Genomic DNA, 13,101 nt, shown 5'->3' with positions numbered 1-13,101 from the left:
ATTTAATAGTGAACCATAAACCACGTTTTAAACCTTATTAAAAAGAAAATTAACATTAAATACCGCAGGGTATATTATTGATAGCAAGTCTGTTTAAGTTATACACATGAAGAGGTCTGATTTCCTTGCCGAATAAAAAAAGTTACCTGTTTACCTGGCCTGCTTTCTAATACGTATTACGCAATACCCACGGTATACTCGAACAAAACAACATTTTCATTAGATCAAAAAGGTGTAAAAGAACAATTTTGTTCCCAAGATCCAGATCGAAATATTTACCGTTTTTGAGTTATAAAGCAAAAACTTTTATGGGCCCAAGATCCCTAATCATAGGGGCCAGCCCCTTTTAAATAGTATAATATGAAAGCCCTTGCAATTATGCACAACTTTTGTTCTACATGTCTTAACAAAATATTTCTAGTTTTCAAGATATAAAGGAAAATATGTCAAATTTTTTGCTGTTTTCCGCGTTCTAACTTTTGACCCCTCTCTAGCGCCATTTTTAATGCAAAAATCAAAAAACAAAAACCGATGTGCACAACTTCAATGCTTCCTCTTTTCAATTTCAAAGGGTTTTGTGCTCCAATTATAACCATTTTTGAGCCTTTGTCTGGAAATCGGAGGCATGCAAAATTCAATCAAAGGGGAATAATTCGTGAACAGAAGGTAATTTCCGAATTGTATTACGGTATTCTGACAGTGTTTTGTAAAGTCTAAAAGCTCTGAAAATTTGAACAAAATCTGTTTAAAAATGAGGAAGATATGAAGCGTCAAAGTTGGCGTCTAGGAAAAAAAAAAAAATAATAAGAATAATCTTAATCATCACAATCAGTAGAAGGTCTTCCGTTGGAAACGGAAGACCTTAATTAAATCCAAAATAATCATTATTCAAAGCAATATGACACTAGCATGTACATTTCTCTCAAAATACATTGTAATGCAGTGGATTTTACAAACAAGGTATAAATTCGGGAACAATTTGTTTAAAAATATAATTATATTCTAATTATACTTTTCTATCAAAATCAAATTTAAAAAAAAATGGCTGTGAAAGACTTTCAAACGCAATGTTTAATAAATTTAATTTCCAACATTTATTCACAGTGTTATTGAATTTCATTGGCTAGATATATGATTAGAAATACAGAAAAATACGCTTATAAAAAAGTGTCAGGGATGGATGATTTTGCTTCTTTATAAACATAATTCAATGTATCCCTCAAGTTAACAATATATTTTAAAGCCACGGGGAATTAACATTCCTTATAAGTGTGTTTTCCTGTAATCATTTAGTTTTTCATTTGGTAAAAAAATGTATACATTGCATTTCATTCCATCTAAGTACCAACATATCAGAAATCTATCTTTGTTGGGTCTATTTTCCTTCTGTCCAGCTTAACTTCCTCTAGTTTGTCAGATAAACAACCGCTACCACAAGAACAGTTTTCACATTTTTGTTTTGTGTTCGTTGATCCCAAGCTTTCTGTCATTGATGCATTATCAGTTGTCTCTTTTGAAGTGTCCATATTTGTACCAACGTCAGTAGCTTCTGATTTCTGGGCCAACATTTCATTCAGCTAAATATATAACCATATGAATTTGGTCATCTTAAAAAGAAGAAACCTCTAGAAAAAATTTTTATTAGTCTTTTTCCTTTTTTTTTTTTTTGAAAATAAACATGCCCCTCAGCCATGCACCGAAAACGCATAAAGGAATATTATTGTATAAATGTACATGTAAAAAAAAAAACAAAAAAAATAACAAATGAAAATAACTTCAAAATATATTATCATTAAAAACTGTTTAGAATATGAATATCTTTTACATATATTTTTTTTAATGCACTTAAATAAAAATAATTCATCCCTGTTAAAAAAAACTAAATTATGTCAAAACCACTAACCTTGCGTCTCTCTTTGTGACTTTTGCCAATTCCAAGTCTATAAAGGAAAAAAAAAAATCAAACACTTATAGGAGTTATTTTACAAACAATTCTATATAGATCTGAACAATTTACACTAAATTTAATACATGTAATACCTTGGCAAGCCTCTGTTGAGTCCCTCCAGTAGAATACAGGCCTTACACAGGGGGTTACTGGAGATATAGCCACACCTCTCACAAGTACCTGTCAACAGAAATGATCTGACCATCTCATCTACAGAAATACACCAGAAACCCCTGACCCTGGGCCATGAAATTCACAATTTTGGAAGAAGCACCCTTGTTCATCATAACTATCCATTTGGTTTGTTTGCTCTATGCTCAGGAGCCAAGAGGAAGATTTTAAAGAAATAATTCATTTCACAACAGACCCCTCTCTTCAGAAAACCCTTGACCATGGGGCCACACATTTCATATTATTTTGAAAGAGGCATCCTTGATCATCAGAACCATGCAGCTACTTTATCTGTATTATTTACAGGTAATAAAAGATTTTAAAAGAATTTATGCTTTTTCACTAAATGATCATTAAAGCCCCACCCAAACTCCAGAACCCCTCAATCAGAGACCATAATTATTTCAAAACTTTGGTAGATGGCTCAATTCTCATTACAATCATGCCAAAAGTGTGACTTCTTGATGTCCAGGAGCAAAGAAGATTTTTATTTTGATGGAAACAGCCCCATCCCTACGGGGGCAGGGACCAAAAAATTCAGAATTATACCTCTTGACCAATTAATGCTATATGCCAAAGGACAAGGTAAGGTAACAGCCGAATTTGGCCCCTTATTTGATGTAAAAATCAAAACACAATTACAAAAATTGTGATCGTTTGCAGTTAAGAACTTCAAATAATGTTTGTTTTAAAACCAGCAATAATTTTGAATCAAAGAGTACAGGGTGGCCACAAGAGGGTGCCAAAGTTGGACATTTTTCCAAACTTCGTCAATGCTAATGGAATTTGTTCAAATTTGAGATACTTTTCACTTTGGGAAACACAGTGCACAAGCTTGCCTTTCTGAGATTTTTATACACAAGAACAATCTGATACAAGTGCATGAAATATATAAATTTGGTAGATAGGCAAGCTTGTGCTCTTTTTTTCCTGAAACAAAATGTGCAATAAAATTGATGAAAATTTGCATAAAAATGACCTTCCTGTGACCTTTGGGTACCCCATATCTTAGAATCAATATCCATTTTATAAGAGGGATGACAAGTTACAGTGGCTGCAACGTTATTGTTGACAAACCAATCGTGCAGAATCGTTCGTGAAACATGCGTGATCGTTCATGTAACGTGCAAGATCGTGCGTGTATCAGACTCAATCGTTTGCAGTTTTAATCGTGCGCGATTGTGCATTAAGAAACGTGTAAATTTCGTTTTGTAAGTTTTATAGGAATGTTATTTGTTATACAAGCATTTCGCTTGTCTGTTTTTTTTTTTTTTTTTTTCAATCCAAATAAAATAAATGACGAGCGATTTACATAATTGAAAGCAGAACGAACTAATTATCGCTTGGAAATAAGCAATATAGTAAGTTGTTCAATATTGTGTTCTCGTCAAATAGCGTGATTTTTTGTGATAAACCGTACTTAGATGTTTAAGGATTTTTTTTCTCTGATGCTAATTATGTTTACTGCTAATTATGGTCAAGATATTTTTGAAATCAATAAATCAAAAATAGATATTTTTACAAATAAATAAATAAACAATTCTCAATGCTTAAATAAATATTTAGTCGGCGAATGTACATGTATTGGACATGATTGTCGGGGATTCGTTTATCAGTGTTTATCTCTAGAGCTTACTTTTAATTATTTTTATAATTTCTGCAAATAAATGATTTGTAAAATAATTGTTGATTTTAGAAATTCACAAATGGAAACATGGATATATCTTATAAATTAATTCATTTTCATGCCATTTTTTTTCCAACTTATCCCTTTCTGCATATTATGAAATCCAATTCAATCAAAACTCACGGTCCACCTACACGTACATTTTCTCATAGAACAAAAAAAATCAGTTTTCTTAAGTCGAAGAATTACGTAAATAAATAATAAATAAGTACAATAATAATTGCAATCTAAAATAATTAATAAGTCTTACATGTATTTAGTTCCAGAAATATCCATTTCTATTTTTTTTTCCATTTTAAAAAGTCTATGAATTAATATCAATAATTATTTGAAATCTAAAATAAGTATTAAGCCTTATTTCGTTTTGAAAATATCCATTCCTAAAGAATTTGAACTATTTTGCATGAAGAATCGTGTAACGTGTAGAATTGTGTGCATGAAGGATCGTTCGTGTAACAGATTTTATCGTGCGTTAATCGTGCGGAATCGTTCGTGTAACGTGATCGTTCGTGTAAGTTGTCAACAATAACGTTGCAGCCACTGTAGTAATAAACTATTGCATCGCTCCTGGAGACACCACAAATCAGGGGCCAAAAAGGGGACTAAGCCAGTCTTGTCCTTTATGATATTAAAAATGAGATGTGAAAATGTTCAAAAGTTTACACCTATGCAGAGCATGTGTGACTCAGGTGACCTTTAAATTAACCACGAGCATATATTTTGAATATAAATGAACACAATCATTTACTGTAGATCATTTTATTTTCGCAACACCTTATTTTCATGCGATAGTCATCAATTCTTTATTAGCGAGACAAAATTTTCACAAATTGTGGTTACTGCTCTTTATAATCTTTAGAAATAATAATATAGGCGAGAATGAAATTTTCGCGAGCACACTGTTTCACCTAATTATGCGAAAACAAAGTTCTCGCAAATAAAAAGTGATTTACAGTAATTACATGTATTCAATTTCAGTTTCTCTTCGTCTTTTAAAATTATGCTTGCAAAAACTATACATTCATCAGAAAGAGGTACCTTGTACTGGTAGGTTCACAGCTTTCTTTACCGACAAACTCTCTCCCGAGTGAACAATATCTAAAAAGAAATTATACATATTACTGAGGAGACAATTTATCTTCTCACACTGTTAAAGAAATGTACATTTTATTATTTATCCTTAAATAAACTAGTCGCCCACATGGCACAGTGGTTAGAGCGACTGCTCTAGAGTGGCTATGTAAGGAGTTGATCCTTACGTTGCGGGTTCGAATCCCACTGTGGGACATGGAGACCGGTCCTTCAGATGAGACCACACTGTAGGTGCTGGCATGAAAAAGATCCCTCACTGCTCAATGGCCGTAAGTGCCGAGTATAGGACAAAATTTGCAGCTCTCCACCGACAAGTGGCAGGGCTCGACATTAACGCTTGTCCGCTTGTCCGGTACCAGTGAAAATAAAATACGGACAAGTGAATATTGCTGGGCACTTGTCCCATTGGACAAGTGGATTTTAATGTAAAGAAGTCTTCAAATAATAAAAAAAAACGACTGTTGAAAGTCATCGGTAAAGACAGAAGTAGTACATAATAAACAAACTTCGATCCCGATATGGATCGCTATGAAACTAAGTTCACACTCGACGTTCACTAATTGCATACTACTGCAAAGGCATGAAATTTATGTCGAGTTACGAAGTTTAGATTCTGTTTGATGTTGACAGTTTCATTTGTGAATATTTATGTTTTTGTCAGGATAGAAAGTTTAGATAAAATTTTGTTTTTATGTGTTTGGTGTATTTATCAATAACATCACGAATCAATCACATGAAATGGACTTTATTTTTAATTAGTTTTTAAGCTAACAGTATTGTATCTTTATTGAACAATTTTCGGACAAGTGAAGTTGAATTTCGAACAAGTAAAAGTCTTGGTCACTTGTCCGAATGGAAAAGTAGAGAAAAAAGTTAATGTTGAGCCCTAAGTGTTGGCGTCTCCATATGAGTGAAAAATTCTCGAGAGGGACGTTAAACAACATACAAACAAAAACAAACAAACAATAAATAAACTAATTCTGCATTGTAATTACTGATTTTAACTGGACATGCTGTGTTTGTTCAGATTTATAAGGATGTTTTTTGGGGGCTAGTTGCCAAAATATGCTAAAGAGGTACTATTGTCAAATAAAATGTAATAGGTGTCCAAAATACACCCTCATATGCATTGCTACTTCTTACAATAATAATGTTTTTTTAACTTGAATGTACGAAATTTTGACCTACCAATTATAGCACTTGGTCGGATCTTTTCCAAGTCTTTTATGTAAGCCCTTGCAAATCCCCTAGAGAAGTAAAAAAAAAACAAAATAATGAAGAAAAGCTTATGGACAAAAATTAGAATAATACTTTGATCATATTACAAAGACATGCCTTGTCTTACCTATAAGCATTAGGAGAATATATACGCTCTGTGGAGAAATAATCCAGCTTTTTAAAGTAGGCATACCTAGTAAATGGAAACAATTTATATGTACAGTTGAACTTCGGTATCTCGAACACAGATATCTCGAATACCATGGATATGTCGAAGTCATTTTGAAGTCCCATTTGCTTATTCCTTAAGTATTTTGAAGTTCCATTTGCTTATTCCTTAAGTATTTTACCCTGGATATCTCAAATCCTCCGTTACCTCGAAGTATTTTCACGGTCCCTTTTAGTTCGAGATAACGAGGTTTGACTATATTTATGTTTTCCTTAATTTACTGACATGTCTTCTCTAAGATATAAAAATAAATCTGCATAATCTAAAAACATTCTGTGGTTCAGCAAATGAGGAAGGTAAATGCCTATAGTTTCTCCTGCCTCACAGTGGTGGATTTATCAGCTTTCATATGATCTAGAGGTTGGACTTACATGACTATCTCTTTCTCGTATGTATACTTGAATGGTTTACTTCTGGGAAGGGCTCCCTCAGTTCCCTGTAATAAAGATCATAGTCTGAAATTATCTTGTCAAGTTCTTCAAACTCACATTTAAATATTTATTTTTATACTTTTAAAAATTTTTCCTATATATAGTCTGAAATTATCTTGTCAAGTTCTTCAAACTCGCATTTAAATATTTATTTTTATACCTTTAAAAATTTTTCCTATATAAATCTATACCAAAAAAAGTGTAACATTTCCAATGTTTTACTGAGCGGTCCATAAAAAAATTGATTTTTACTACTGAGTGAATGATTAGGGCTTTGAAGGAGAAACTGTCCTAGTCAACAACTGTATAATATTGCAAATAATTTCCAAAATAAAAACCTCTCAATGATGTTTTTACCTGGTACTTCTACCATTTCTAAATCATTAGGTTCCATTTTGTTATCAGTTTATCATTCACAACTAAGCATGGCTGCATTCAAGATCGTACATGTTAGGGGTGCAACGGTACATCAACCTCATGATACGATACGTATCACGGTATTCAGTTCACGATACATGACAAGGTTAAAAAGTCTTTCAAGTTTGTCATCATATTTTTTAGAACTTGACAGGGTTGTATCAAATGTTAATATTTTTTTATAATAATTAAAATATCATTTTGTTAACTTGAATTGGATTGATAGGTAGAACTTTGAGTCGTGACAATATTCTAAACCAATGATGATCATTTACAGGGAACTACGGGGACTTTTCCCAATAATCTTCCTTATAAATTGGAATGAAAAAGGAAGACATTTATTTTTTTTATTTATGTTGAAAACCAGTTGTCATATTTCTCGTGTTAACACGTTTAAGTCAACAAGACAGCGAATTTTCATCAAGATACACGCGTGATGAGATATCGTGTATTACCAAAGAATACTTTTAGATCTGAAGGGTTTATAATTTGTCTTAACATCTCTAACTTTTAATCACATTAAGCCCTTCTCCTTGTTAAATCTGAGGACTGTAAGATGCTGGAGAGGAGTTTAACTGCTGTTAATGCGTTATCGTTGACCTCACATTTTGCGCAGAAGCCATTTTGAAATTGTAAACAGGGAAACAAAACGGACGATTCGGATAATTCTGGACCGATGGAACCGAACCGCGATATCCGTCTAGCATATCGTGAATTGAACTGTGGAAAAATATACCGCGATATACTGTCAAGCGGTTTATCGTTGCACTCTTAGTACATGTAGCAGCTAGCCTAACTGCTAGGTTAGATATCTACATATAGGTCATATTGAACACACTGTATAAATAATGCTTATCATAGCTAGGCTAGTATATCATTCAAGATCGTAACAGCTATGTAAAGCTAAGTAGCCACTATGATCTTTAATACAGCCCAGATTTATAACAGATTATTCTCTGTTTTGCTACTTATCTGTAATTTACATCTGACACTGATGTTTATTTTGTTACCGTGGTGATGGCTGTACACCTCTGTAATCTTCCAATGTCACCTCTCAGTACTGTAATTATATACAAAGTCAAAATTTATCGCACAAATTTAAAACTTTATGTCATTATGAAATCATCTTTCTTCTTACCTGTACAAAAACAACATCAACTGTACAATCATGTAAACAAAAATATACAGTCTACTTTTCAAACATACATATAAATGACAAACCAGTGTACTACATTATAAGACAATCTGAAACATTTCAATCAACAAGATGTGTTTGTGAACCACTGATGCCACCGTATCGCAGCTTATGGCGAAGGTTAAAGTTTCTTCAAATGCAAGTCAAAATCCAGGCCAAAAGATAAAAAATGTTGATACCCAAAGAAAGGTCTTGTCTCGAGGAATACACCTGTGAAATTTGAAAGACCTCAATACAACTGTTCAAAAGTTATGGCGAAGGTTAAAGTTTTTTAAATAAAAGTCAAACGTCAAGGTCAAGTTCAAAGTGGTTGGTATCCAAAGGAAGATCTTGTCACAAGGATTACATATGTGAAGTATGAAAAGCCCTAGCACCAACCATTCAAAAGTTATGGCCAAGGTTAAAGTTTTTCAAAAGTAGATCAAACTCCTAGGTCAAGGTCAAAATGTCAAAGTGGTGGTTGGTATCCAAATGAAGGTCTTGTCGCAAGGATTACATATGTGAAGAATGAAAGCCCTAGCTTCAACCATTCGAAAGTTATGGCCAAGGTTAAAGTTTTTCAAAAGTAGGTCAAACTCCTAGGTCAAGGTCAAAGGGTCAAAGTGGTTGATATCCAGAGGAAGGTCTTGTCATAAGGAATACACATGTGAATTTGAAACCCTAAGCACCAACTGTTCAAAATTTATGGCCAAGGTTAAAGTTTTTCAAAAGTAGGTCAAACTCCAAGGTCAAGGTCAAAAGGTCAAAGTTGTTGGTATCCAAAGGAAGGCCTTGTCACAAAGAATACACATGTGAAGTTTGAAACCCCAAGCATCAATTGTTCAGAAGTTATGGCCAAGGTTAAAGTCTCATAAAATTTTGTAAAAGTGGGTCAAACTCCAAGGTCAAGGTCAAAAGGTCAAATATGATGGTACCCAAAGAAAGGTCTTGTCACAAGGAATACACATGTGAAATATGAAAGTCATAGCTCCAACCAATCAAAAGTTATGGGCAAGGTTAAAGTTGACAACAGACAGACAGACAAACAGACAAACGGACAAACAGACAAACGGACAAACGGACAAACAGACAAACAGACAAACAGATAAACAGACAAACAGACAGACAGGACAAAAACAATATACGCCCGGGATCTTTCGATCCGGGGGCATAAAAAGTTAGAGACGAATTTCCAATCAACTTACTGTGAAATCACTCATTTTGGAGAGATTTTAATTTTTGTTGTTTTTCGTGGTAGGAAAAGACCCATGAATTCGTGTACGAAATGTGAAAACTGCACAGTGCAGTATAACTTTTCTCCTTTAACCATATGTAATCATATCCCCTCTCACCAGTAATTTTTCCATCAAATCTTGAAAAATAAATGATTTTACAGTAGTTGTTCATTTTCAGTATGATTAACTTACCATTCATTATCACAGTCTTAGCAATTTCATCCGCATTGTGTCCTGAAAATTAAAAAACAGAATAATGAAAGACAAACTCTATCAAAACTATTTGTTCAAAAGAGGAAAATGACAAATAGAACAAGTCTTGAAATTACAGAGTAAAGGAAATGGATAAATGTCACTCACTAGTTTCTTCATCTCTTCCAAAGAATTGTTTAACATAAGTATGTAGTTCTTGGCTAATAATAGTGTAGCAATTTTTGAAAGTTTTCGAACTGATGGTCCATGAGCATAGGGCATCACTTCTCGTAATCCATCCAAAGCTGAATTTAAATCGTGCATTCTCCTTCTCTCTCTAGAATTGATCTTAAGTCTTAGATCTTGTACCTCTTTTTCGTCTATACACTTGCTGGCAATAGTTTTCTTCTTTTCACTTTTGTACTGTGTCTTATCATTACTTTGATGACGGTTTTCGGGATATGTAAATACGGAAGACATAGAAGTGGAATTCTGAGAATCGTCGCCGTCATCAATGGTCACGTCGTCCGAGTCCAACTCAAACGATGACGTCGATGACATATTTCTCTCTGTCGTCTGCTGCGCGGGGTCGCTCATATCCTCATCAAACCTTACGTCGACAAGCACTCTCAACACGTTTACAAGGTACTGAAAAATGAACGATTCCTCCCGAATCAATTTGTCCCCACTTCAGTGACAATGTCTTGAATTTGTTTCGTATTCAGATAGTGAAATCAGCCGTCGGTGAGATTGGCAGACCCTTCACTTCCAAAGAAAACGGAGGGCGGGGCTAGCGTTTGAAGCAGCATACAAGAATCACATTCCTTCCTAGGGGCTACGTCTTGTGTGTGAATTCATACTAAACCGCTTTAGAAGAATACTCTTGAAATAAGACGGATGAATAATGCTAAAGATCTGATTAACTTTTATTTTGGTATCCCAGATTATTTTTCGAACAATATTTGTAGCATGGCGTTTTGATTATGAATAAAGCCATTGATCGAATTCACTTTCACTATTTTATATATAAAGCAATTGTTTTGTTTTGTTTTGTTTGTTTGTTTTTATTTATTTATTTATTTATTTATTTTTTACTTTTGACAAGCGTTTTTAGTTTTCATTAGAATCATTTTTTAAATGTTATGTAAGATTTACCATGTTATGAGAATTAATCTATTTTATACTTTGCTATAAAAAATTATTTTATTTTATACCTTGCTATAAGAATTAATTTATTTCTTTAAATTTTTTACATTTGTAGAAAATTTACATTTCTATGGCTACCAATAAGACACATACATGTTCTTCAAAAAGACATGGAATAGTGCAATTATACACAATTTAAAATTTCAGTAAAAAATCATTTTTTTTCCTCCTCCTCTTGTGATTTGAACATTTAGTTGTGTCATGTTGGTCATGTTGGAATATGGTTTTATATTCAGTCTCTAATGTGTTTGAGTTTAAGGCTCCAAGATCAGAACCTGAGAATATAATGAAGCTGATTTAATTTTAAATATCTTCAATTTTGTTTAAGAAATTAAAAAAAAAAAGGTTCAAGTTTGTATAGAATATTCAAATTAAAACAAGCGAAGAAAAATTTGTTTTATTTTCAAAATAATTGCAAAAGTTATTATAATACTAATTAGAAATTTTGACTAAGTCTGTTCTCCGTTTATAATCCTGGACCCTGATCGCTGATCTTTTTTTTTTTTTTTTTTTTTTTTTTTTTTTTTTTTTTTAAAGTTGTTCTAAATGTTTCAAATTTACTCCCATCAAGTAAACTCGAAATTGAGAACATGGCAATAATGTACATTTTAGATCCCCCGAATATTAGATCGTGTAATAGATTTACTTTCATTGTCATCAACGCAGGTTTTGACATTGGAACAAAAAAGTTGTAATTAAATGCTCTGAAAGGCGTGTGAGGTACATGTACATGTATAAGTCATAAGCTAAACTAATTTTAGGAAATCAAAATTCAATAAACATGACAATTTTTTTTTACAACCGTGGATATTTATACGAAAAAAGGCGTCAAATAGTACTTATTTTTATGAGTTCAACCTGTTAAAAATGTACATCTACTGATAAGAAACACTAGACAAACATATTTATAACATTAAAATAAATTTATATTTACAACTTGAACTTAAATGACAGGTTTAATTCTAACATAATACTTTCATTCAACATAGTCAGTGTTCATGATGCACGATTTTCTGCTAAGGGAGCTGAGTTAACATAAACTAATCGATGATAAAAATTGACGGAGTTTAAATTTTCAGATTAGTTCTCAGCAGCCACCCGAATCAAGAAACTGCAAATATATACTTTTAGTTTGTAAATAGAAATTGCAACATAATAAATCTCATAAAATATTAAATTACAAAAAATTTGATGATATAGGATTGGAAACGTGATTTTTAAAATGAAATTTCTGATAGTATATAGCGGTAACCTGACAGTAAGACTTCTTAAAAATTTGATTTAATCGAAATACTTTGAAAATTTAAAGTATATCCGCACAGGTATATGTGTTGGCTTTTATTCATGCAAAGTTTCATAAAGAATTTCTAATCCATCTACGAGAACAACCCCGGGCAAAACTAAGATAAGCTAAAAACAATAAGTCATCCAGATGTCCTTCCGATGACATACGATTTCATTTTTTGCAGAAATCATTTTAATACAGTGAAAGAATTAAACCAATAAAGTATTGAAAAGATTGTTTGGGTAGTTACTGAGAAAATTGAAATAAAAAAGATATTTTTTCTCCTGTTTCCATTGCAACGATAGGTATTTAGAAAAAAATGAATATTGACTGCACAACAAGAGTGTCTAGAGAGTAATATTTTCTGTAAATTTTCCTCACAATTTTCAAAGCCACCTTGGAGAACGAGTGTGATAAGTTGCATATTATTTCAATTTATAATATAACAATTGTAACAACTGTAAAAAAAACATGAGTGGTAAAAACCTAAATAAACATAGCAATATGTTTAAATATTAACAAAGTTAATTTTTTTTAATATCAAAAACGACTTTTCAGTTTGATTATGCAGATGTCTACTAATAATATTGCGCAAACCTAAATCAACAATTTCTCTACTTAAATTGTTAACAACATTATCAATATTGTTTTAATAGTAGAGTTAGTATCTGCATCATACGAGGGGTGATCAAAAGGTTCGCGAACTTATTGAATAACTTCCATAAAAAAATGAAATTAGGTTTCAGTGTTCATTATTTTTTTTAAAAAGGCATCTTCAATTTAAATGTACATCTGCCACCGTTTTGCCCATAAGCG

General features: G+C 32.5%; 1 protein-coding gene across 1 annotated transcript; it reads right to left on the bottom strand.

The window, feature by feature from the left end:
• Nucleotides 1-928: 928 nt before the first annotated feature.
• Nucleotides 929-10,391, bottom strand: LOC133200305 (uncharacterized). Its single transcript, XM_061336126.1, has 10 exons — nucleotides 9,959-10,391; nucleotides 9,795-9,836; nucleotides 8,204-8,253; nucleotides 6,717-6,781; nucleotides 6,244-6,309; nucleotides 6,087-6,145; nucleotides 4,845-4,904; nucleotides 2,041-2,128; nucleotides 1,904-1,940; nucleotides 929-1,577 (listed from the first exon to the last, which is right to left on the bottom strand). Exons 1-10 carry the CDS (start codon nucleotides 10,389-10,391, stop codon nucleotides 1,353-1,355), a joined length of 1,125 nt encoding a protein of 374 aa, XP_061192110.1. The 3' UTR covers nucleotides 929-1,352.
• Nucleotides 10,392-13,101: the final 2,710 nt, after the last annotated feature.

This window comes from Saccostrea echinata, unplaced genomic scaffold (assembly GCF_033153115.1).
Source record: "Saccostrea echinata isolate AGI-Se365-2 ecotype Australia unplaced genomic scaffold, CSIRO_AGI_Sech_v1 ptg000038l, whole genome shotgun sequence".
Classification (NCBI taxonomy): Eukaryota; Metazoa; Mollusca; class Bivalvia; order Ostreida; family Ostreidae; genus Saccostrea; species Saccostrea echinata.
This window is presented reverse-complemented; position numbering and strand designations above follow the sequence as displayed.

What these genes read in the sequence shown, in the direction of transcription:
- LOC133200305 (XM_061336126.1), bottom strand. Translation starts at nt 10,391, where the DNA reads ATGAGCGACCCCGCGCAGCAGACGACAGAGAGAAATATGTCATCGACG. An exon ending in TGTGAACCTACCAGTACAAG is followed by an intron (nt 2,129 to 4,844) that starts GTACCTCTTTCT and finishes TTCTGTTGACAG; the next exon opens with GTACTTGTGAGAGGTGTGGC. An exon ending in CTCAACAGAGGCTTGCCAAG is followed by an intron (nt 1,941 to 2,040) that starts GTATTACATGTA and finishes TTTCCTTTATAG; the next exon opens with ACTTGGAATTGGCAAAAGTC.